This window comes from Alligator mississippiensis, chromosome 1 (genome assembly GCF_030867095.1).
Source record: "Alligator mississippiensis isolate rAllMis1 chromosome 1, rAllMis1, whole genome shotgun sequence".
Taxonomy (NCBI): Eukaryota; Metazoa; Chordata; order Crocodylia; family Alligatoridae; genus Alligator; species Alligator mississippiensis.
Genome location: NC_081824.1, coordinates 387,103,499 through 387,130,742, shown reverse-complemented (window position 1 = coordinate 387,130,742; position 27,244 = coordinate 387,103,499). Strand labels below are relative to the sequence as shown.

Sequence of the window (27,244 nt, the reverse complement as noted above, 5' to 3'; positions counted from 1 at the left end):
TTAAAAATCAACAAACTTAGTATATTTCTTTTACAGAGACTAAATGTATTGACATCTTTGTACAGATGAAAGCAAATTATACTACTACATTAAATTTAACAAATTCTAATACAAAAACTGCCTATTCAATAAAGTGGGATTTTTAAACCAAAGCTCTACAGAAACATACAGCTTTCTTTTTAAAGATGGTCCGCTGAGCAATGTTTACTCAAAAATATAATTATGAACTTAAATACACTCATATTATAAATGTATTAGTTTACCCTTGAGTACGATGACCATCAATGAAATTAGAAGAAAATCTATTTACTACTATAGTTGGCTGTACAATTAAAAAATGAAGTTAGCCACCAGCAAAATTCATATAAACTAATATTTTCTTTGATAGATATTATTTATCATTTAATTTTGCCAAATTTCCTCTTAATTTCTGTATATTGCTCTCTATTACTGGTTGCTTAGTTCACACAATTCTGCTGCTCTTTTAGAATTTTAAGTATTATGAAATGCTCTGTAACTAGTTGAAATAAAAGGTGTACAAAAATGGATAGCTATCAAACATTCACTTCATACATAAACATTTCCAAAGGCAGATTTACAGAATAGCAATCAGTTTAAAGTTTAGGCAACTGTTAGTTACAAAGCTATTTTTCTCTTAACATTTTAAGCAGTTAATGGGTCTTCAAATATTCTGTCAAATGGGTCCCCATTATTCTCTTAACGGCCATTATTATAGTCAACATTTCTCTCCAACATTTTTAGCTTCCCATTGGTCTAGACACATACAGAATTCCATCTGATCAAATCCTGCAAACGTTTAAATAAAGCCCATTTATTCCAACCATTATCTAAAAGAGAGTATTATCAATGTTTTCTTGCAGAATGTGTTGGCTTCCTGAGCTATATTTAATACCTTAAAACAGGTTTACATATGGATCTGAAGACCCTAAAATGTGAAGTTTACATTAAAAAACTGCATAGAGAAAAAAATGCTTTTGATAACCCTCATCACTACTACTTTGCACACTAACTTATTTTGAGGAACAAATAAAGTTAGCAAATTTAATATGTATAAACTATACTACTATGTATTGCTCTTGCCTCTTATCGTTATTACATTGTAATGTATAAATTACACAGATTACCAAATGCTCCATAGAATCTTAACATTTTGTAGTCTAGACAGCTGTCACAATTTGAACATTGTAGGTAACTGCTATAATCTGCAATAAAGCAAGCAGTCTCTTCTCCCTTTGTAAATCAACTTCAATTACATTCAATATTTATCTAAACCAAGAAGGGACAAAATATTCTTATTCATGATTGATATTTCACAACTAGAGTTTTTAAATATTTCAATATTTTTAAATAGTGTTATTTTGTACATAAATTCAGGGTCACTATCAATGGCATAAAAGCAAATCTAAAATAGAGACCGCTTTTATTTGGACAAAAATCTGTTTCCGATCCACATTTTCTATGCTTAAATCTGGATTTCAAAAACAAGTGTTAAATAGGACATCATTTAAAAAAATATATAATGCAGTGACGTTACAGTTAAACTATATTATTAAATAAGCTTATACAGTAAGTTGCAATATGGTATGCTCATATTTAAGGTGCTATTTCACATGCTCTTAAGTCTTTTGAGGACTTCACCATGTGGGCATCATGTCTGGAAACCAGACTCTACCAAGATGCTTTGACACTTCCCAGTGAATCTGCTCCAAGCTGTACTTCTGATCAGGAATCAGGACTTCCTCCATTATAGAGAGCTGAGAGAGGCGACCACCACACATCTTCACAAACTCAACAAAGGCACTGCAAGAGACTTCACACTCCCCTAGGCCAACTGCTGACAGATTCTTACAGCGTTCTGCAATACGAATCAGCTCTTCATCTAGTGGCCGTAATCCATTGGCACACACAACCAGTTCAACCAATCGAGGACATGTCATTCCAACACGACCAAGTACATCTTTGCTTACTGACCTCCCAAAGTACAGGTGAGTGACAGGTGTTTCATAACGAAAGAATGGGTCAAACTCCTCTTCATACAAGAAAAAGTACATTACTAAATTTACTTTGGGAGAATGCTTGATAAAAGCGTCCCAGCTGCTCTTTTGAATGGTGTGGAATTGAGTCTGTCCAGGATTCTCACTGACCACATCAATGCGTAAATGTTCTAATCTGACATGTTTCTCAGACGACAAAGCAAGTAGAAGCTCGTCACTTAACAGATGGTAGTTCAGTGCCAACTCACGTAAGCCATGACACTGGTCAGCAACACAAAGGATACCTTGTAAAGGAGAACATGAAAAACCATTATTATAAATCAAAGACAGTATCACACAGTGAGTTATCTTGAATTTAAACTCAAACAAATGTTAGTTTTTGTATGTCAGAACAGCATCAAAATTCAGAAAGTTTAGACACCAGAATAAGATCACCTTGGATGACAAGATGCTTATAAACTGTCCAAGAAAGAATTTGTCTCAAACTCCTGACATTCAATCAGACTTTCAGTATGGGCAGCCATTACATTTGTAGTGTGACAAAGCCCTCGTAAGGCTACAAAATGTGACTGTACCTGCACACAAGCAGCCTGTAGTCCAACAAACATGGCCCAAGCACTACAGAATAGTACCTGTCTGAAAGGCAAACTTTTGTAGTACTATGCTTTGTGGTGTCATATGTAATGGCTACTGAATTACATGTAGCACTACATGGGTCTCCAGGACCCCCCAGCACCTGTCGTCTACCCTCTCCTTTCAGACCCCCCCAAGTGGCTAACAGCCCAGCTGTGATATAGACAGCTGTCAGGATGCCCTAATGAGACCCTGCTACCACCAGTATAGCAGTGTCAATAATTCAAGTTTAGGGGAAGCAGTCCAGCAAGAAACAATTTAGGATACAGTTATTTAGAAGTCTGCAGAGCCCGTGTTCTGCAAGTGGACAGATGGACACAGACAGACAGACATGCTGCAGCAGCATACTTATAGGTAGTAGCTGAATTTATCTTGCCAAATTAAAAGATGCTGCTAGTGGGAAGAACAAAACTCCCTGAATTAGTGTGCTCCTTCCTATAACCCTCAGTGGAGTTGGGAGAAAGACAAGGCATCATCCCAAATTGATGCCTGCTGTTTAGTATGCAAAGATTCTTCTGCTGAAGAGAACAATTCTTCCTATACTAAACACACACACACACACACCACACAAATGTTAGCTGTATAAGGGTTTTTTGAATATTCACTGAGGATTTGGGATGAAAGACAGTACCATAAACAAAAATAATACAAATATGGAGACCATCACCACTTTGAAAAAGAGAATCAAAAAAGCACAAAGTTGGTTTACTTCAGGATCTTTAGTAAGAAGGTACAAAGCCTTTAATGAAGAACTAGGTTTAGTTTTGTTTAAAAAAAAAAAAAAATTGGTGAGGCATGCATTTTGCTTTCTGCCTACCTAGGCAGCTGCTGCTCCTAATTCTAAATTACTCTTACTGTCTGTACCACTATTCTAAAAGGGCTGCAGCAAGCTGAAAAAAGGTGAGTAAGAACTGGGAGCAGCAACTTCTAAGCAGAGTGGCTATTTCATCATGGATAATGCACTGGCTTCCTAAACAAGTGCTTGTGGGTTCAGGTCCTGTTTGGGGCAAGATGTACCTGTACCTACTGTTGATTACTTCCCTTCTGCTTCATGAGGTCCCTTCCAGCCCTACTTTCCTGTGATATTATGGGTTTTTTTAACCCTGCAGAACACCCCGGGTCAATAACAGCTTGCCAATTAAGGACCACACAGAATGTTGTTAGCAGGTGTCACTCACATGAGGCCCCTGGGCCATATCCAGATGGCAGGAAACTTCCTGGGATGAAAGTTAACATAGTTGTTACTTATCCCTCTGCCTCCAAATTCCCAGCACCCCTAGGAGTTCTGTAGGCCATATCTTTGACATTCCTGCACAAGATTACTTGAATACTACCTATCCTTAGAGATTCATAGATGTTAGGGTTGGAAGGGACCTCAATAGATCATCGAGTCCAACCCCCTGCATAGGCAGGAAAGAGTGCTAGGTCCAGATGACCCCAGCTAGATGCCTATCTAACCTCCTCTTGAAGACCCCCAGGGTAGGGGAGAGCACCACCTCGCTTGGGAGTCCATTCCAGACTTTGGCCACTCTAACTGTGAAGAAGCTATTCCTAATGTCTAGTCTAAAAATCCTTGTTTTTTTAGTTTAATTCTATGGCCAAATGTAACTATTACAGTTGGTGAAGTAAGGTTACACTCCACCAGGACTTGGTGAATTCCAATAAAGAGATTTTTGGTTGGCAGTTTTGGATATACTTTCATAGTAGCTTGGGTCAGGAGGGACCTGAACAGATCATGTAGCCTGACCCCCTGCCACAGGCAGGAATGAATGCTGGGTTCACAAGACCCCAGACAGGAGATCGTCCAACCTCCTCTTGAATTTGCCCGAGGTAGGGGCGAGGACCACTGCCCTGGGAAGCTGGTTCCAGATTTTGGCCACCCTAACTAAAAAATTGCCTTCTGATCTCTAACATAAACCTATTCTCCATCAGCTTTTTACCATTGTTCCTCGTCACCCCAGGTGGTGCTGGGGAGAAAAGGGCTCTACCTATTTGCTTTTGATCTCCCCTGATGAGTTTGTAGGCAGACACCAGGTCCCCCCTCAGCCTCCTCTTGCTGAGGCTAAACAGGTTTTATGAATATATATTCGCCTTTAACTTCTGTTTGAGTTTTGTTTAGATGAGAAGAACCTCCTTCCCGTCCCCGCATTCTCTGTGGCACAGGGATGATGGTCCTTCTCTAATTTGCCGAGGCATTAAAGATACATAAGATGGGGAGACACGCAAGATACCACCGTGTTAATAACCATTCAAATACATAAGACTTTTGGTTTACAGCCTCTAACCTTTTAAAGCACACAAAAAGATTTTAAACTGAGTCTTGGGTCTTTAATTTGAAAATGCAGTGTTCTCTTCTCTCTAGACTTTAACCAATTTGGATTATTTCACAAAAGGCAACTACAATTCTTCATTAACATCTACATCAAAACTACAAATATGCTTTCAGTTGGCGTCCTTCCAAAATAATCCAAAAGCTAACTTTTATAGTGTTTTTTTACTTGGAAAGAAGAGAAAAATGTCAAGTAGTATCTTTTCCAAAAACACTGACAAAGGGCACAGTTAATTCTTTCATCCCCCTCTGCTGCAACTGCTGATACTTTAGATAATATAAAAACAGCATAACAATATTAATTTACACATTATAATTATTTTGCTTTGCAAAAGTTTCTATCAAATTTTTCGGATGGCAGTTAAGGATCAGGTGATGAGTAGAATTAGAGATGTGTATAAGGCACATAAGAGAACAAAACAATACCGTTTCCTGTGTTTCCTTCAACCCCAATCCAAACCCAGACATTTACAGGAGTATTTGCAGCATCTTTTGGATGGAATTCCTAGATTTACCTCAGTCCTTTCTTTTACCGTTGTAATAGTTTTGTCTTTATTGTATTTTGTTTTTTCCTCTCAGGGTACTATCTTCACTCAATCTGCTCCCTGGTCAGTTCTCAATATGAATGCTGATGTAGCAATGAACTTACCCCTAGACCCTTGCTTTACAAAATGACTTCTGCCATTTTAATATTGCCACAAGTGGTTAGCTCTTTAGGTTCAATAAAAGGATTCAAATTGTTTAGCAGTTTATAGCAATCCTGTAATTGGGTCTCTTCCCTGAAAATGTTTTGAGTCTGAATATCAAAGTTTCCTTCTCTTTTTTGCTTAGACATTGTTACTTCTTTGCTATCCTGCCTGCTCTGGAGCTTAAATATGCTGTATAACCAAATGTCTACATGCTAATTCATTTCCAGTCTGTTCTCTATCCAGGCACACCTAGACCTCAATCATACCTCAGCCAAATTATCTTTCCAGTTGCTTAGTGTTCGCCAAGGTTTTTCACTCCACTCCACCGACTCCACTCCATCCACCTCAGCACTTAAAAGGGAAATGGCAGTTGTGTTCTTTGTTTCTTAAATGGGTAATGTCAAATTTCTACTATATTCTTAATATCTAGTCAAGACCACGATGTTAAAAAAAAGATCAACTTAGGATGATTTTGTAAAGTCACAAAAGCAAAATCATGACAGTATAAATTTTCTATATTTAAGAAACAATACAAAAAAAGATGAAACATTTATTTTAGTGCTACTGTTTAAAAAAGATCATCTTAGGTAAGTTAACTGTGGTTAAAAAAGTTTTAAAAGACACTGCAGTTACCATGCTGATAAATGTTAAATCGTTTTGTTGGATTCAGTAACAGATTTGCAATTTGAGAATTTGTTCACATTAAAATTATACACAAGGTTTTTGTGAAAGATGTGAATTCAGATAATTTCTAATACTTTTTGCATTGTGAATTCCAATAATCCTTTACTGGACTATAATTTCTCCTCATAATTTTCAAATATGTACTTCTATTATATACATAACAACTAATTTCTAGTTATTGAAATTGTCTTCCACAAGAGCCATTTGAATGGCTGTACACTCTTAGTCCATGGCCTGTATCTACTCTTGTTTTCACGCTGAAAGATAAAAGTTGTTCTTTTTAAGGAGCAAGGAAGTCAGCCACATCATAATCTATTCCACTCCAAAATTCAAGGCATGGTCATAATGAACAGTTGTGATGGGGACCTACCTAATTCATGGAGGCTGCCTCAGAATTTTGCAGTCCCGGCATGGTGCCTGATGCCTTTTTCACAGAGTGCAGCGCCCCCCCTGACCCAAATGGCCAAGGGACCCCGGAAGTTCTGCCCCTCCCCAGAGATTTACAGGTAGCCACCTGACACTCTCTGGGGAGGGGCAGGACTTCTGGGGCCCTTCGGCCAGAGACATGCTCCCTCTCCACTCCCAGTGCATCAGGACAGCAAGACTTCCCTCCTCTGCTTGCACCCCGCTTTCCCCTGCTTTTTTTTGTGTGTGTGAACTGGGCTATTTCATGAGGGATCTACCAAATTTGTGGTTTCCGCAAATCACAAAATTATCAATTTGGTAAGTCCCTAATCATGCATTTTTTTAGCACTAGCCAAATAGACAGGTTTTGATACTTTTATGGAACAAAGGCTGAACAGGAATTTATGAAATGGTAGAGCCTTCAAATACTTACTGGTTATCCACTCCCTCTGCAACAAGACCCCACCAAAAAAATCCACAAGTTTTCAGAAACTTGATATATTAGTCAGACTTAAACTAACACATGACAGCTCACCTGCAGGAGAAACATGAGGACAGCTGCTCATTTTTAACAATCTGAGTGTATCACTGTTGTTAGCCACTAATACTTTAAGGGATGGGTCATCTACAGGTGTATCATCTATCTTAAGTGATGAGAGGGATTTGGAGTTTACAAACACCACTGTCAGTGCAGAAATAAAGTGCGACTGTAAAAAGGAGAAAAAGAGTTAGTGAAACATGATGCATTCTAAATTCATTTTCCAAAGACAGGGATTTTTAGACCTTCATAGAATACTTCTTCCTTTAGTTGTACATAACTCCTACTACAGCATTCAACTGAATTTTGCCCATTTTAATTCAAACAGATAAAGACTAGAACTGGATACTGTGGGGGTTATTGGGTTTTTTTACCATGAATATTGTTTTTGCCATCAGGCTATATATATAGGTATTATTGATAACTGGGACATAGAAAACGCACCACACTAAAGGAAAGCATCTCGTACAAGTGGTAAAACTGAAATGGTAAATTTAAGAGCTCTAATAAGCTCTGAGGATTACTTGTAAGGTGTGCTTTCAAGTCAACAATCTTTAAAGCTTCGTATGTGAAAGGAAACTAATACAATAAATATTCTAAATGTATCTATTTTAATAAGAAGGTTAAGTTTTACTTCTGCAATAAACAGGTAGATGCCGTTTAGATGTTTAGGAATGGGAAAATTTAGTTTCCATTAAAACAACCACCCTGGTCTATCTAGTTTTATCCTTTTAAATAGGATTTAAATTTTCTTAACACACCACGGTCCATGACCATCTTCTGAGCAAAACTGTATCCTCTTTAAAAATACTTTCCCAGTGTCTTCAAAAGTATTAAAAATTGTCTTTTTCTTATTTAGCAACAAATACGTGTACACATGCAAAACATTAATTAGCAAATATTTATCAAAACATCTATCAAATAAAATCTTCAGTTTTATTTAATTCTACTTAAGAATTCAGTACTTGAATAGGCTCTAAAATACCCAATAAATAATACAAGGTGCTAGCACTCCCCAGCAAGTAGAATGAAGCCCAAAAGTTTTGAAAAACATAAATGAAGTGTTAGTACTCTAAGAACTCCTCAAGAAAAACAGATATTATATACAATAAAGATACAAAACCCACTCATTAAATTAAATTAATTTAAAAAAAGTATAGTTGAAGATGTAGCAGTGGAAAATAAACTTGTATTAGCCTAGATCAGCGATCCTCAACCAGGGTGTTGCAACGCCCTGCCTCAAGTTCTTTTTATATATGTTGCACAATATTGGCACTGTTAGGTGTGCTACCACCAACACATGACTCACAAGATAAACCCAGAGATTTCAACCAGAAATCCATAGTGTTAGTAACTGGCCTGTTTCCTAATGGAAAATGTAGGCTGTTAGGCTGCATACAGACAATACTTTTCTAAGAGATGCCCCAAGTCTAACAAGGCTGAGAAACACTGGCCTAGATGCATCAGATGAAATTAACTTTTCTTTGTTCCCCTTTTAAGGCAGGTAAGTAGTGGACCTAAAACAGTCTATTGTGCCATTTATTTTGTTTTGGTAAAGATTATGAATATCTGCTAATCTTATTAATCAACCCCTTTTTGTTAACAATTATACTTCACAAACATTCTCCTTCCATCAACTCTCTAGTTTGGAAAATTATTCCCATCAAAAGTGGTATCAGCCACACACAAATCTCTTCCCCCTGTTTTCTAATTAGTTCAGTACTTTAAATCAAGTCAATCTAAAACAAAGTGTAGAAAGGAGTCCTGAATACAATTACATAATTACCCCTGTGTCAAGTAGAAAGCTTTCATAGTTGATTAACTGCTGTTATAATTCAAACTTTTATTTAAATACAAAAATACCCTAACCCATACAATTGTGCAGGCAGCTGTGTACTCTTAAATCTGTCCCCAGCAAGGACAGTTTCAGCATCTATTTCTCAGGCTACAGCAGAATGAAAACCAATCAGTCTTCAGTTTTCATTCCTGCTACTCGGAGCCCTAGGAGCAGCTGTGAAAAACAAGATTCAGGGCAACTGGACTATGCTGTTACATCATGAACAAGAGAGCCAGAAACTAGGGCTATTTACTGAGGAGAAAAACCAACAAGAGACCTGGGATGATTAACTAAAAAACCCCAACCACCAACCAGCCTGTGAGGTACTAGAATTTTTTTTTTTAGAGGTGTCTTGACATGGTTTTCCATTTTTTCTAACATGCCCCCCCCTCCCCCCCCCTTAAGCCTATGCATGGGTCCTTTCCCACCAACCAGTTTTTTTATTGAGCCCTTTTTTAATTTGAAATTTTCCAAAAAAAATTTCTAAAAGAATGGATATTTTCAGCCCAAACAGTAAGGGAAGTTATAAGTAAATGAAAATAGAATATTCAAATAAAAGTCGGGCAGCTTTAAGTTACGGGCATTAACATTACTGAACAATATATACATGCAAAAGAAGCAGGGGTCTTCACCAATTATTTCTGCTAGACATCTAGAAAGGAGTGCAACAGTCAGAACATAATACTTTCTACTTATCAAGGAGAAAGTTAAAAAGTAGCTCCAAGTAAAACATTTTAATCTATAAGAATAAATAATACAACCCCAAAAATTTTAAAATAATTAGCTGATTAAGAAAACTGATGTTGGAAAATCTTGAAATACTAGAAAAGAAGGACTGGTAAGAGTTAATATGCAAATATAGATGAATAATACCATTACTTGGGCAAATACAGGCTAGTCAGCTTGACACTAATCCCCGATGAAGTCACGGAGAAAATAAAATGTATTTAGTGAAAAATTAAGGAACTGTTGCATATATAATGTTTCAGAAAGCATTTGACATTACTTTTGCAAAACCTGATATTATTTGATATTAGAAGTTTAGCCAAACAGCAACTATGTTGACATTAAAAACGTAGTTCTGTAAAGTCATCTGACTTGCATCTCTTTTACTTTATTTAACACATTCCGATGAAAATTGTGTGTAATAATTGAATTAAAAATGGTTAGCTGTTAAATTGAGAAATAAGTGTGTCTTCTTCATTCAACAGAGCTAACTTCTGTTTCCTACAAGGATCTATTTGTGACCAAATGCTCTTCCAAAGTTTTTACCAACAGTATGAAAACTATATGGAGTAAAATTCCTAGTAGTCTGCAGATGACAAAAATTAAGCTAGTGAACAAGTCACATCAGGGGAACAGTCCAAAATATTTGGTAAACCAGGCTCATTTAAACATGTGTTTTAATGCAGCCAACTTAGGTTATGAAAAAAGAAGGTTGAGCATATTTACTGATTGGGGTCTGTAATGGATTTTTAAGTAAACAACAATCCTTTAATGTGCTAGCTACAGAAGAAGGAAAAAAAAAAAGAGTATATCTACAGGGACAAAGTACTAACATGTATATACTGCTTTAGTGACACCACTACTGCAATGGTAGGTCCAGCTCTGGTGTCCACACTGGAAGACTGGAATGGTCCGAGAGAGCTACAAAACATAATTTAGGTATGGGAAAAATATCTTATACTGAAGGATTAAAGAATTCTTCAAATGAACACATGACGTGACACTATTCACTATCTGCAAGTACCAATATAATGAGATTTCAGATTGTCTTGTAAACAGCCCTGCACTAAGACACTGCAAAATCCGACCGCGCTGTAAGGTGAAGCTACATAAATTCACCCTAAAACTAAAGATGTAACATTTTAAAAAGGGAAACTAATTAGCCATTGGATATGAGAGTTTCCCCATTATTTTATGTGCTTGATGGATCACTGCATTACTGAATGAATTCACTGCATACATGCTGCAGATTATCAGAGTAAATGATTATCATCAGGGACCCTGGTTTTCTCTGATAAAAAGAATCCCCAATTTTCAGATTTAAAAAAGTTACCCAAAATCTACATCTATGATTAAAATGAAACGCCACTAATACAGAGAGAGAGAGGTTTCATTTCAATCATGTAAAAATGGATTACTTTTTTAAATCTGAAAATTGAGGATTTTTTTTTAAATTAGAAAAAAACAGGATCCCTGATGATTATAATAGCCTCTACTTATCTTTAACAGGCAGAGTCTAAAATGAGGTGTGTAATTAAGTGTGCATAGTTCCTCCAGAACCTTGACTAGCATTATGGCCCCATATACTCTCTCTAAGGTTTACACTGAAGCCAATATATTTTTCAAATCAATCAGAAGAGTTGGTCAGTACTTGAAATAGTTAGGAGAGTTCTACTTAAAATAACCCAGTAGCAAGTTTAGATTCTGCAATTTTAAGTTCCCAGTAAAAGACAAAGGTTACAAAGAACTTGCTACTTTCAAACCACTGATTTCTCATCTCCAAATTTTGTCTTAAATTATATCAGTCCCATACCAATCACTGCAGTAGTTACACATATAAATTAAACATGTCAGATCCACCTTTGGTAAATCCAAAAAGCTTGGTCGAGCAGTTGAAATTAGCCCAAGTGTTTTGAGAGAGCAATTCACAAGTTGCGATAAAATATCACAAGCTGCTTCTGCTGATTCCTTGCTGCTGTCCACCTTAAAAAAAAACAAAGAAAAAGAAAAGAAAGGAACATTTATTAATTCAGGAAAAAAACCCACATTAAAACAACAAGCTTTGCAAAGAAGATGTCAAATAGCATAGCTATATTTTAATAATAGTGGTTCTTTGAAAAGCAACTGAATTTCCACTGTGGCTTCTATTTGTATATCTTGCTAATTAAAGAAACTGAATGTATTCAATGAAAAGAGATACTCATCAAAAAACAAAACACAAAACAAAAAACCTCAAGATGCTTTGCCACCACTTGAAAAAAGAATGTTAGTCAATATAATATAAAGCAACCTGATTAGCTCATCCTCCTAAGATACCCAACCACCACCAGGTTACAAACTACCCAAATCTTATTTAGCCTCAGAGCTAAATCCCCTCAGAGGAATCCCCTCTACATTCCTCTCTTTACCAAATGCCAGGAAAATAGTTGTTCCTTACAGCCTGGCATGCAATTCTGTAGATACAGGGCAAAACAGGAAGAAGATCCTTCATCAGGCATACTCTGGCAGTTCTTTCCCATAAATAAGGACCTACCAAAATTGCAATTGTGTGATTTTTGCGGAAATTACGATTTTGGGCGGCCTCTGCAAAAAGTGCAAGCTCCACGCTTCTGGTGGGCTCGCTGCAAAAAGAGCAAACAAAGAAAAAAGCGTGTGGGAAGCCTTACACAGACTTGGAGAATGGCAGATGGGACAGTGGGCAGAGGCAACACTGCCCCCAACCTCCTTTTCATTCTGCATAATCCTGTTCCCTTTCCATAGCTCCAATCCTTTATCTACATATCCCCACCTCCAATCCTACTCTCCCACTCCTTTCCACCTCTCATTCCATCATTTGTATAAACCTGCCTGCATTCCATCCACCCCCTCCTTCTGTCTTTGGGAATCACTCTGCAAATACTGGAATGAGGAAGGAGGGAGGCAATATCCCACCCCCTGTACAGACAGCCCCACTCCAGCCCCCTCCTCTCCCCCTCCACCTTCCCCACCCATACTTCAAGATTGCAGGGTTTCCCACACACCTTTCTCCTTGCCCATAATTTTTTTTGTTTTTTATTATTTTGTAGTGAGTGAGCCGCTTGGGGATAGCCTGAAACCACAGCTTAATTACCCCGATTAAGCCCAGGGAAACCATTAATCTGTACTTAATAACATGTAGATTAATGGCTTCCCTGGGCTTAATCAGGGTAATTAAAACACAGATTTCAAGCTATGTGTGGGCAGGGGTGGGACTGCTGAGGCCCCTCAGCTGGGGGGGGGGGGGGGGTGTGATGAGTATCTGTTTGCTGCACTCATCCTGTATATATGGCACCCCGCCCCAAGATCTGCCTGAGAAACTGGCCAGCCACCTTGAGTTCAGTAGACCCCTACCCATAAATACCAGAGACCAGTCAATTTGCGGACCTCTGCTGATCTCAACTGGTAAACAACACACATGGGGAAATGCTTCCCTTCAACTAGACATACAAATAACTAGAACTATTGGTTCCAAAATAATACCTTTTATTAGACCAACTGGGAAATTGCAAGAAAACTGTCCTTTTCTGCAACCTTTCGAGATCAAAGTCTCTTCATCAGGCTCTGGGAAAAGTATAGATGGTACAGGATGGTAAAAAGTCCCCATAGGTAGGAAACAAACTTCATTTTTGCACAGAGCGAGCTGAAGATGGAAGGCTGTCTCCCTCTGGGTCCATGAGTGTCTTTTGCTACCAAGTACACTCCCTTCATCTAGACACTTGCCAGGATTGAGGACTGTACACTGAAAGCCCACATCTTAAATACTATCCAAAAGCCAACTGGCAGTTGGCAGTCACTAAAAATACTGGTGTCTTATCAACAGGTGTCCTGGTTTTCCCTAATAAAAAAAATCCCCAATTTTCAGATTAAAAAAAGTAACCCAAAATCCACATCTTCCCATGATTAAAATGAAACACCACTACTATATTTATATATGCTGCAGTCAGACTACTAGTGGTACTCAAACTAATCAGTTTAAAGCTAAATGAACAGAGAAGCAAACCTGTAGATTAAGAACATGAAATCTTATTTGTGTCTCTTGAGACAGCTTATACTTTAATTTACAAATTTCACTGGCAGACAGACTTGGAAACATGCTAGTCACTACAAGCCTGACCTGTCTGAGATGCAAGTATCTACAAGTGAAGTGTAAGGTACAGCCTCACAAGGTAAAAAGTTAGAGAGGATAATGGACCAAATTAGGTTTACACAGAGATACCCTATGGTCTTGGTTAAAGCAGCAACAGGTGTCTCTCACAAGCTCATGCAGTTTCAAGTCATATTGGTTGGCCCACAGTTACCTCACAATTACTACAGTGAAAGTTTATATTACAAAGTTAGTTGGTGGTTGTGGAGGGAAGCATTCTGTGCAGAAAGACTAGGAAGAAAGGGAATAGACCACTAAAGGAATTGTGAGCTATGTTGTGATCTTTCACTGCACCTCCTGACTGTAGTTATCTCAGTTCACAAGCCTTCACAATTTTATTTTAAACAATTCATCTAGGACAGCATTTCTCAAAAAGTGGGTTACAAGAATAAACGAAAGGGTTGCAAACAAACTGAATTCTCCTTTAAAGGAGAAAAAGGTAGGAAACCATGGGTTTTCCCTTGCAGGCTGGCAGAATTCCAGCCTGTGAGGGGCTGCTTGGGGGCCCCCCTGCCTCACAAAGCCATCCTCCTGACCCACACACTAGATGTCTGGGGGCAGTGGGTCAGGAATGAGGAGCACCAACAGGGCCAGGGGGCTGTTTTCTACTTAAACTATTTACTGGGTTAGGACTGGCAACTGTGGGTCAACAAATGGGTCCTGGTACAAAAAAAAATTGAGAACCACTGATCTAGGAGATTTTTTCCAGTTTAATTATTAAATTGATGTTGTTCTTTAGGTCTCTTAAAATTGCTTTGGCCTAAAAATTGCCCGAGTTACTCTGAAAGCAAAAAAACGTTTCTGCAAAATCTGAAAACAAAACTCAAACTCAGTTACTGATCACTTAAAAATAAAAAGCCTAAAAAAACCGAACAAAGTTAGTTTAAAAAAAAAAAGGGGGGAGGGGGGGAAGGAATGTTTCATTATTTCCCCTTATTTTTCATACTGAAGGTTAGTTACATTTCCTTTTCAAGACATCTCCCATCATAGCTCCCATATATGGTCTTTCCCAGACTATGTAAAAGTGTGTTTACTACTTAATTTGAAACTGATACTTGACAAAACAGCAGCAAATAAACAGATGCCAGACAGGCCTATATGTTTCTGGTGACTACTCAGCTCCCCAGAATGTCTTTATTAACATAGGAAGCTTTTTAAAAGTCCCTAATTAAGAATATTTTAGCAAGAGAGACATTATTAAAAGGTTTTTTTCCTATCAATGTCTCTTACATGACCCATCTAACCTATGGAGTCACTGTTTAATTATTTGTGGTGTACCAGGGAGCTTGACTGCAGATGGAGCAAAGACCAATCAAGGGAGCAAAATGACCCAAAATGGGCTGGGCTTGCAGGATAAGACCAGGGCCTGACTGGGCAGGTAGTCTGACCTGGAAGCCATGGAGAAAAGAACCCCTGAGCAGAAGGGCTGCAGCAAGGGCTGGGCAAGACCAGTGGATTGAGACTGGAGAGGCGGTAGAAGTCTCAACTAGCCTGAAAAGCAGGGCCAGGGCCTGAGGAGGGGCAAGAACAAGCAAGGCCCAGGGGCTGTACCCCATGAAGGGTGAAATCTGTTGGGAGGTAATGAGACCTGAGCTTAGGAGAGGCAGAGGACAGAGGCCTAAGCCCTGGAGAGGCTGGGAAATAGTTGGAGGTACAGTTAAAGAGACAGAGGCCTGAGGCCAGGAGGGGCAGAGAATGCAGGCCTAAGACCAGGAGGGGCTGAGACTGTGCAAGGTACAGAGGCCCAAACCTAGGAGGGGCTGGAATGGTTAAAGGAGGCCCCAGTGATGGAGACTTCTAGGTTTAGAGGCCTGCACTGCCTGGAGTTGATACTGAAACTGAAGGCCAATGGATGAGAGACTGACTGGACAATGGGGCTCAATGCCCAATGCTTAGTAATATCTGTGAGGCTTGGATATGGCTAAAAGGGGAGATGAGGCAGCCCTGATGAGCATGAGATCTCATGTGGGGAGCCCTGGGACAGCCTCCCTATTCCTAAAAGTATAATTACATCAAGGTGTGGTAGGCGAGTTGACGGGGAGATTGCCTAAATAAGAGGTGACTATGTCTGAGGGGTGCTCCAGGGGCATCATGGCCACCCCTGCAACAGGGTCTGCCCCAGCAGTCTTTCCCTAGAAACATAGGCAAGCTTCAAAAAAATCCCAGAAAGGCATGCTGTTTCTTTGGCTAAATCATCATTTTATCATCCAAAGATGTTCCATTATATATTTGTTCATACAGCTGCAGCTATAATGCCCAGAGACAATGGGACAAAGCTATCTGCCCACCAGAATCTGGTGATGCTCCAGACTCAGTTTGCCAGCAAAGCTGCTCTGCACCTGTCCCCAGTGAACACTCAGGCCCACTGGAGGCAGGTAATGCAAAGGTAGACATACAGAAGGAGCCCAGATTAGTTTTGCTGGATTTGCAGCATACTTGTGGATCTGGAAGGGTGCACCATGCTAATTTGATCCTTCTGGGATTGGCCACTGCCATGGCAGACAAGTCCTCAATGTCCTCAACCATTTTCCTTAATTGAAAGGAATGCTGGCCAACAGGAAACACATCTCCTACAGATTAACAAATTTGTACTCTCAAGGTAAAGCAATGGGAATAAATTAATGCCTTCTGCAGTTGCCTCTTTCACCTTCCTTCTCCTCCATTTAAACTCAAGTATATAAAAACCAAAAGCTACAAATTATGTAAATTCTTAAATTATTTTAGGTACATAAAAGAACAAATACTTAGCAAGTTCACAGTATACAGCTTTATAATAATACAAAAATGATTAAAATTATTTTATTTTTGCAATGCTGGGATGTTATAGACTCTGCTGTACTTGTCTGATATGTGGGGCCAGTCTGTGGGCTTGATCCAAACTGGCCCTGTGCTGTGTGCAGCACAAGGGACTGAATGACAGGGCTCTGTGCACTCATCTGATTTAATGCAACACTGAAAGACTGTTGTAATATAAAATAGTACTAGTTTCTCCTCACAAAATTTCAAAATTACTTAATTAGAAACTCTTGAATAGAAAAAATGCTATAATTTGGGTAAAGTTACATAATTATGTAAATATTTGTATTAATAGATATTAATTTTAACTTTGAATGCAATGAGTTTATTTCAAAACAACTTCTTGAATGGCTTCTCTATAAGTAAGAAGTTAACTATTTTACCTTATAAACACATAGGAAGTTAAGACATTTTCAGTCCTTGCCTACTCAGAAAAACTTGCACAGGTCATCCATGAAAAATTAAACAGCTTGCCTACCCCTCAGTGGAATTTCTCCATTATAGGCTATTTCATATATACCAATGAACTAGTACAGGGTTCCTGAGTAATTTTGGACAGATACTTCAGTCTTGATTTTAAAAATGCTCTCATTTTTTGTCCTTTAAAGAGAAAGTTAATAATTATCATTACTTTGCCTGCCTTTAATCACGGTGTCCCTTGAAGCACCTAAGAGAGTGCAAGGGGGCACATAAAAGAAACTATTAATATTTATTTTACTATTTATTTTTTCTCTAGACTATAAGTTTAAGAATTTTTGGCAGAAGTGTTTTTTGGCACTCAGAACCTTGAAACACTCCTTTCTATCCTACATGACGAAGCTTTTGTACTGATTACAGAAAGGCTGCTAGGAGGAAGCTTGGTGCAAGATTCTGCCCAGAATTCTACTAACAGATTGCATCTTGACCTGGAACTCCATTTTTCACATTCACAGAAACAGCCAAGTGCATAAAGCTGGCCTGAATCGTGCAGTTAGCAAGAGAGGAGCCAAAACATTCAACCTACATGAACATCTATTAAAAGTCAAAATTTTAGTTTCACTTGTGAGGAGGGAAGGGAGAGGAACACAAATTTAATAGATGTGCACTTCCAAAATGGAATGAAGAGGTTTGTTTTTTGAAATTGGGGATCAAAAATGAATTTCTACCTACCAACCCTATAGTTGGTATAGCTACAGAAAAACCTAGTATTTGGACTAGATTTGCCAACTGATACCTCTGTTCTTCTTCAGCTTTCTTTACCACATATTTCCCTTTCTTTGAATTTTTCTTTTTAGTCTTTGCCACACACTTCTGCATTTCACCAATGCGTTTTTCATTTTAGCTTGATTCCTTTTTCTATCTCCCCCTAACCTTCCCCTCTGTCTACCACTCACTACCTTTCACCTGTCATACTACTTTCACTCCGTTTCTCTTCAGGCAGCCCAGCAAAGAACTTAGCCATGACTTTTCATTGCTGGAAAGAGTTTAGGAGAAAAATTAAATGAAATCATATTCTGAAGAGAGACATGTTTTTGCTATTTTTTTAATATCACTTTCAACTACAAATAATTTTCCCCCTGCAAAAAAACCCCTCATAAACCAGGCCTATCCAATTTCTAAGCAGCCAGAGGCTGCATGTCCTGTGACCATACAAGTGGGAGCTGCATGTTGCACAGGCCACATCAGGGCAAGCCATGAGCCCCTGAGATGCCCACTCTCCTGTTGCAGCTCATAGGCTCTGCTCTCACTACTGTGCCATGTGCCTATGCCCTCACTGCTGCACTGCATGCCTGTGCAGCTCCAGGCCCACATTCAGCTCCCCGAGTTGCACTGCACAGCCCCACCTCTTGGGGCGGGGCAGGAAACCAAAGCCAAAAGACTGAGCAAAAGCAGATGGGCTGGAGATCACAACCTAACTATTCACAGGCCACATGCAGCCTATGGACTTTAACACTTGTCCCGGTTTCACTACAGTTTCATCTGACTGATTTCAGACCTAGTTTATTTAGGTCATTCTGGATCCTAGCTCTACCTGGAAGGGAAGTCAAACATATGATCCCTGGGCCAAATTCAGACTGTAGAGCCCTGTGATCCAGCCCATGTGATGTGTAGCTGCACACAGCACAGGAATCAGTCTGGGATGCACACCACGTGGTGTCTGTGTTGGACTGACCCTGTGCACTGGCTCCAGGGCTGGTCTACATTTGACTATGCCAGAGGCAGCACAGAGTTGGTCCAGCAAAGCATTACATGCAGCGCACACCCTGTGCTGCCCAGTGTCATGTGTAACATGCATGCCCAGCCCAGCCCTATGCACCTCAAGCAGCATGCGCTAGTATCACACTGGGGCTTGCTCTGCCACAGTACAAGGGAACCAGGACAGGGTGCTTGCTGCACCTGGCACCGTGTAGGATCAGCCCTACATCCCGACTCTGTGACTTCCCGAGTTACTGGGCTGGGCTGAGGGGTAGATCATCCCCTCATGAACCTATTATATAAATAAGGGGATCACTTTGACCAACACCTGCTGCTGTGCAGTATTAAAAGAAAGCATAAATTACCACTGCACTGTGTGTCAGGTATTCTCAAAGCATACCTGCTGACCTTAATGGACTTTGTTGGGGAAACGCAGTTTGGGATCCTGTTTGTGCTTGGGCCGAAGATAAATGCTAAGCTGTACAGCACTGCAAATACTAAAGATGCTTCTGGATGCTCACAGAAGCAGGCCTTAAAACACCCCACCTTCTGAATCTGAACTTAAAAGCTTTCCCAGACACCTACGGAGTTTGGCAACTTCTAGCTTAGGCACCAGCCAAGAAAGTTTCCTGGATCATTTTCAAAACAAGCACAAACATTTATTTTAACTTTTTTTTGATTCTCAAAAACTCTTTATTTTATTTACATTAATAGAAAACCTTTCCACTCATTAACTGTTTTGCAAATATTTCCTTGTACAGAATAAGTATTGAATCCCTGTACAGAATTCGAACTGCCAGATCCCTCTACAGAGGCAAACCCAAATCAGCTGGCAGGCTATATTCCCTGCTAGCAGTCTGCCATTGCTGACTGCTACAATTTTTCATCCCAGCAGATCAAAAAAAAATAATTCAGCAGTGGGAAAAGGGAGGGGGGGGGGGAAGAGCAAGGTAACCCCTTGCCTGCTGAGAGGGAATATGGCCCATCAACCAATTCAAGTTCTGGAGAACTCTGAACCTGAGAACTGGTTCTGCTCATACAAAAGTCCAAGACAGCCTCTCTGAGAGGATAGACCACCCCACAGCCAGCCCTGTCCCTACTGCAGCAAGAAGCCCTGCAGGCCAAATGTCTGACACCTCTCGTTTCCAGTGACAATTTTCATAATTAGTCCAGTCCACCGAGTTGTCAGATTTTTTAAATTTACATTTATTGGCAGTTCATTTCAAATAGCAATTTCTTTGAATTAAGGAACATACCATTGTGTTCAAATGCTTTGTTCACGTCTGCATATTCTCACCATTCACAGACAGAGTAAAAGCTCAATTATTTATTCATTCCAATTATTACATAATTGATAGCAAAATGTTACATCCCATAATGCCGTATTTGCATTTAGTTTTCATGCACTAAATTAACACTTTAGGATATTAAGGAAATATTATCTTAAACCATACCTACTTTAAATTAGACACAAGGTTAGTTAACCTGTTCCATTTTAAACCCAATTCAAAATATGATTTTCAAAACAAATTACTTATTTTCAAACAATATAAAAAAAAAAAGATGTTACCTTGAAGCTAACATACTGTAGATGATTGGAATGCCTTTTAATAATCTGCTTGATGAGCTCAGGATGTGTAGCCCTCAAGTAAGATGTAGCTGGCTGATTCAGTTCAAATTCAAAACATCTCCAGAGATCAGGCATATGAAACACTTGATTCCAGCTTCGGCAGACCTGTGATGCATGAGCACGATCAAGAAGAGGAAGGTACTGAAACACCTGCAGAATAATGTCTTGAAGCAAGTTAGCCCAATCAGGACTTTGAGATATTTCAGTGGATTCTTTGCTTGTAGTCTTCTGTTTCTTGGATTCTTTTCCAATCTCCTCTTCTGAACAACTATGGTTGGCCCCACTGTTTTTCCTTCCTCGCTTCATTCTATCAAAGTGAAACAGTGTCAGTCCACATATATCCCCAATATATAAAAATATGAAGTACTGCAACAGAATGAAGTTTCTACAAGGTAAGTATTTTCTCTGTATTTATGAATGTTGCTTTTTTATCATATGGAAAATACTGAAGTGAAAAAGAATTTTTTTTGTGAGATATCCTCTGAACCTGCAAATGTATTTTTTGTTTTTAGGGCTGTAAACAAAATGCTGGGATTCACATTACCCTCCAGATGCTTTGTACCCTTCACAAATTACAATAAATACAACAGAAAGATTAGAAAATAATATTGCTTTAAGTGCTTTTATTTCTGATTTAAAGGGCACTTTGTATCCAGTCAGTTTCACTGCCTTCTTAATAGTCATTTGCACTTCTCGTTACTAGAATGAAAACATTTTTATGAACCACCTTATGGCCAGCTCACATGAGCACTGTTCTTAAAGCCTTACTCATGTAAGCAGGAATATCAGCAGAGGCAGCAAGCAAATATGTGACTAGAAAGAAAGGGGAAGAATGGCCTAAGCATATTTAGTGGTCATGTTGTTGGCCATTCTTATCTCCCCAACCAGATAGTTTGGATCAACAAGGATACAGAAAAGCTGGATTGAATTAATATTAAAAAAAAAAATTAAACAACTCAGACTATGTATTTAACAGGCACTTTATGAAGGGACAGCTTTTAGTTAGTTTAAAACAAAATATCATAGTATCATTTTCAATACTTATGAATTATTCCTGATAAAACAGCCCCACAATTATAAATCCACAAAATAGACAATGGGATAGATAGCAAGAGCTTCCATCATCAATCTCATCTATTTGTCTCAAATAAGACTTTGCCAGCTTCCAGAATGAACAACAGTACTATTCCAGGCCCATTCATTCCTGCCTTATTTAAGACTGCTAAGAAGGGTAACAATCAACACCAGTTTTTTTTAATCTGCTTAACAACTGCTTTTCATAAATACTATATAGTTAAGTTGTTAGGCTAAATCAGTGACTATCAACTAGGGTGTTGCAGCACCCTGGGACGCAGCACTCTTAGGTGTGCAAACACTTACATACGATTCACACGATAAACCCAGAGATTTCAAATAGGAATCCTTAGTGTCAAAAACATTTTGACCTGCTGTGGTCTTTCAGTGTTTTGCAACAAGAGAATTGCTCTTATTTTTCTCTGTCCAAAAAAACAAAACAAAACAAACCAACCAACCAACCAAGTGAGCTAGCTGGGAATACCTTAAACATAATGGGAAGAACCATGTACCTAAAAAGATGTAGAACCACAAGGCTAAAAACATAGGGATGGACATGATTCACACCCTAATTAAGCATTCAAATGTTATTTGACTAACAATAAGGCAAACAGGTAGCTAGTTCTCAACTGTACACAGTTTCTCCAAAACATTCTTAGTCAAACTGTACCTTGCATTGCCTATTACAAAGGAAAAGAATTAAAAAAAAAAATGTTCAAAAGGTCCCAAATTTTAGTTATGTTTTCTCTTAATGGATTTTTACAAATATCTATTTTGTGAAAAATTAGGGTGCACATTATGTGAGAAAACCTTATCCTAACAGGTTGCTAGGAGCCAGAACAATTAACATTGCCATTGCTTCCCTACTTCTGGACCTGAGAGGAGCCCCTCAGCCAGATGACCTGGTCCTACACACTGGAGCAGGGGAATGCATGGCCCTGGCATGGAACAGGATACAAAGTGCTCTGGACCCCACGCACTGTCTATCCACAGGGCTAGCAGCAGGCTCAGCTGAGCCTGATGTTTTTGTTTTTCTGCTAGTTTCTTCTAGAAAGGTTATATTTTCCTCATGCTGCCTCTTAAAAAGAAGGTATGGAAGAATGGCAAATGTGAAAAAAAAATATGGTATGTAACCTTTAAGGCATTTTGGAACAAAACTAAAAACAGAAACATTTTAATTACGCTCCTCACTTACTTGCCATGTATAAACCAAGCATACAGAATTAAACAAACAAATACATCTGTATGCGCATATTACAAATATTATTTTTTTGAAGAAGTAGGAAGAATTCAGAACTTTATATTTTTAACTGAACCCCTTTCTCACAACATGACCACCACATAGGGGCAGAGAAGGAAGCAAGATACTTAAGTACTATCATAAAGAACAGTATATTTTCATTTTGAAGCTTGGCAATTCCCCATGCTTTATAAACAAACTCACAGCATTAGAGCTAACAAATAATAAAACATATATCTAGAACAAAATACCACTGTTTACCTAATATCAGTTGTGTCACAAAATATCCATCAATGCTTAACCACATCTCCTACCTTCTGTGCCCCCCATCAAACCCTTCTATTAACATATTTTTTTTGGATACGACACGAGTCAGAGTTAAAATTTGCAAGTATGGATTGGTCTTCTTTGCAGTATGATGCGAATATACCCAACTACTGATTTGAAAAATACTGACAAACAGTAGTTCTTCCTCCTTTCAACCTCCCTATTTTTTCAGACAATTGCCAATGACTGCAAGACTAGACTGTTCTTCAGAAACGCCATGAAAAAGCACAAAATCAGAGAGGCATGGCTGGAAGGAACCTCCAAAAGGTCAAATAGTCTGATCTCCCACCTGAGGCAGGATCATCCCTATTCAAACCATATCATACAAACCCATAATCTAATCTAGGGGGAGGAAAATGTAGCCCTGAGGCAAGATCTGGCCCACCAAGGGATTCTATCCATCCTGGGGCAGGTCCCTTGGCCCTAGCCAGACTAGACACAGGGGGCAGCTGGGGCCATGGTGCATCCAGCTGGTCCTGCCACCCTCGTGCACATGACAGGGGCAGCAGTAGGATCAGCCTCCCGGTAGCCTCTGTGGTGGTGGCTCACTCTGCCCAGTTGCTGCTGCCAGTGTCTCCAGCCCCAGACCCAGGCTCCACTGCCAAGGCACCCCAGCCACAGACAGGCAGGTGGGGCTGGGACTGCCAGGCAGTGACACTTGGGGAAGACCTGTAATCTGCTCCTGGCATGTCCCCGCCCATGGAACTGATGCCTGTCACAGGGATGGGCAGGGAGCAGATTGTGGCTCTGCCCCTCGTTGTTTCCACCTTGTGATCCCAGGCACCAATTCCTGCCTGCGGCCTCATCCCATCCACCTGGCTGAGTGCACCCTGCCCACATGGGTCTAGGACTAGTCACCCACCTCCCTGCTCTGTCTGGTGCCTCTGGCAGTGGGTGCCAGACCGTATGAATTTCCTCTTCTCTCCCCTGCAAGAGCTCTCCAAAACCCCTTAAGTGACCCTCCAGCCCAAATAATTGCCCACCTCTGATCTAAGTCAAACCTGAAGCAGCATAAGACAAAGGTAAAGCAAGGGAACCACAGCAGCCAACATCCTGCTCCTGTAAAAGAAAGTTAATATATACTCAAGAGATCCCAGAGAGAGGACCATGCCCCCATTACAGAAAGCTCCGTCTTCTTCTCTGACTTACCCACAGCAATTCACACACTCATAAACATAAACCTACAATTTATTATGCCTGTGCCACAGAAGCCTACTTATTTGAGTGTTATAGTCAAGTGACAGGTTTTTGTTTGTTTGTTTTTATTTACTCACACAGGAGATAGCAAGGAAACAGTAAGCAGGATCCAACATGTGCGCACCAAGGGTGGGAGGGGAAAAAAAAAATCTCACATTCTGCTGTGGTTGAGGCAGGTTAAACTGAAATTCAAATCTAACTGGGGCTAAATTAACTGCCTCAGATGATCTCCCAGGTACTCCAGCTGACTGCATTAAATCTCCATACAGCCCAGATAGAGAAGCACCAATAGTAAATTCTGGATCATTTTCCAAAATCTGTGGCAACCTTGAGTCTCCAGAGTACAGATGACAGGTAATAGATAAAGAAAAAACTCATTTCTAAAAACTCATGCTCTCGGCTGCACCTATCACCAAGCACAGAAAGAGCCAACCTACCAGGCTGCAGAAGTAACAGAGGCTGGAAGCTTTTAGCTCTCAAATGTCAACTTCCTCAGAAGTGACAGCATCCTCTCTCTTGCATATGTCCCTGCCTTCATGTAAACACCACTACATCTTTGCAGACAAGGTTCTTTGGGCAGATGTGATACTTTTTATTAGACCAACTAAATAGAAAAAATGTTCTTTGCAAGCTTCCTGGCACAAACACCTTTGCAGATGTTAATGGCTATGCATTAACATGTCAGGATAGACCTGCTACTGGTTGTGAAGAGTTGCAATGCTGCTCCACTCCCCGCTCTTTGCCCACCTATTGTATTCCAATTACTCACTCCCCTCCATGCCCTTTGTGTGCCCTCCATTCACAGCATCTGAGCATGCAAACTTGGCCTCTCCTTATGTACTTGATGCAACAGGTCTATATGCTGCATCTCTGAGCTGCCTTCTTTCAAGAGTTCATGAAAACTTGGCCTCTCTTCCATCCAGGAAGAGCACACACCAACTGCTGAAACTTTCTTAGCCTGACGAAGGGGTTTTGAACCCGAAAGCTTGCTTAATAATTGTTTTCCAACTATTTAAGTTGGTCTAATAAAAAATATAGGATTCACCCAAAGAACCTTGTCTGCCTATGGTTTCCAGCCTTTAAGTAGGAGATCCCCTTTGGCATTTAAAAGTAACCCAAGATCTACCGTGCGCCACCCCCCACCCAGCAGGTAAATCTGTGGGGAGGAGAAAATCAAGGCAGAGGGAGAAAAAATTATTTGGGGGCACGCCTCCCCAGCAGGTAAATCCCACCCAGCCGGGACTCTACCTAATTTACACCTGCTTCTGCCTTCGTGGCACTGTCCCTCACCACAGGGGCCTTGATCTAGCCCCTACCCATTCCCTCCCCCAGGGACTGACTGCTGGGCTCCGGTGCGCAGGTGCATGCACACAGGCACTCAGGCCCCAACCCCAGCCTCAGATCGACTCAAGAGGCTCAGAGCTTTACTAGTGGATTGAGATCCACTGGTTGACGATCATTAGGCTACGGGCTGCACCTCTGTGCTGCCTTCTTCCAGTCATTCCAGCAGCTGAAAGTGCTCAAAGACACTACCAAGAGGCGCCTGCCGGCAGAGAGGGAATCATTTTTTGAGACCAGACTATGCAACACCCCAAAGGCTGGAGATGGGACGGTGGTAGGGAAGAAAGCACAGCCTGGTTTTACAGGCATCGCGGCCCCGGCCCAGGGCGGGGCAGTGCTATTGCTTCCCGCTCCGCCCCCCCAGCGACAGGGGAAGGGGGAGGGGGGGAGCAGCGCCACGGCCCCACCTCACGCAACCGCGACGCAAACAAAGCTCCGGCATGGCACTGTTTACACGACGCGAGGCCCCCCCGCGGGCGGGGCTGGAAAAGGTGCCAGAAGGAGACGAGCCCCCGCGCCCTTTCCTGGGCGCAGCCGCCGGGAGGGGCCCCGAGACACCTCCTCACAACCACCCACCGGCCCTGGTACCTGGCGGCGGCTCCCTGCTGCGCTTTGCCTCAACCTGGGCCCGGGCCACGGCAGCGGCGCCTCCACTCCGGCTGCATCAGCAACAACAAGCCGTAGCCCCGCCGCCCGCCTTCCTATGCAGGCCTCGCGCCCGTCCCGCGCACCGCCCCCGTTTACTTCACGGCAGCAGAAGCAACACAGCGCGGCCAAAATGGCGGCGGCGCCCCTCCCACCCCCTTCGCCGCGCCTGGAGCAGGAAAGGGCGGGGCCTCGGCTCAGGGCTTACCTCAGGGCTGAGGCCGTGGCTGCCTTGTCCCTCCCCTCCCCTCCCCATCCACGTCACCTGGTTCGGGCCGCGGCTATTGGTCAGCAGGCGCGGGGGCTGTCGCTAGGTTTCAGAGTGAACGCCCCGAGGCTGTTGGTGACCCCTCCCCAGTGCGTCCGCTGAAGGCAGCAGGCGCCCGAGGCCCGCCAGTTCTCCCCGCAGCGCAGCGGCCTGGGGTGAACTAAATTTGATTAAGGCTTTTTTTTTTTCAAAGGGACTCGTAATTGCCTAGCTACTCTGGCTAAGAGATTAGACATAACGTACATTCCAGCAGCCAAATCCTTAGCACCAGGGGCTGACGAAACACAGCAAAGGTGGCGATGTTTCAACTGCCTACGCACCAGAGTTGGACGCTCCAAGGAACTAATGAGGGAGTAGGGCTATACCACTGGTTCAACCACCTGCAAGTGCAGGATAGAGCCTAAGACTATGCAACACCTGCTGCTCAAAGGTACATGTGCAACAAAAGATCTTGCAAAGTACAATAAATAAGCACAAGCATGTGTAACAAAATGGTCAAATGTCACGTAGAAACGCAAGAAGAAAAAATTAGA

The 27,244-nt window shown here is 40.8% G+C and overlaps 1 protein-coding gene across 1 annotated transcript; it reads right to left on the bottom strand.

The window, feature by feature from the left end:
* FBXL3 (F-box and leucine rich repeat protein 3) lies at positions 1-26,537 on the bottom strand. The gene is made up of 5 exons (XM_006263687.4): positions 26,387-26,537; positions 20,560-20,926; positions 11,717-11,839; positions 7,291-7,462; positions 1-2,299 (listed from the first exon to the last, which is right to left on the bottom strand). Exons 2-5 carry the CDS (start codon positions 20,923-20,925, stop codon positions 1,656-1,658), a joined length of 1,305 nt encoding a protein of 434 aa, XP_006263749.1. The 5' UTR covers position 20,926; positions 26,387-26,537; the 3' UTR covers positions 1-1,655.
* Positions 26,538-27,244: the final 707 nt, after the last annotated feature.

Bases quoted from the DNA above. Each gene is read 5' to 3' on its own strand.
- FBXL3 (XM_006263687.4), bottom strand. From the start codon at position 20,925: ATGAAGCGAGGAAGGAAAAACAGTGGGGCCAACCATAGTTGTTCAGAA. The intron at 11,840-20,559 runs GTAACATCTTTT...TTTTTTTTTAAG, and splicing joins TACAGTATGTTAGCTTCAAG to GTGGACAGCAGCAAGGAATC. The intron at 7,463-11,716 runs GTGGATCTGACA...TCCTTTTTACAG, and splicing joins GCTTTTTGGATTTACCAAAG to TCGCACTTTATTTCTGCACT.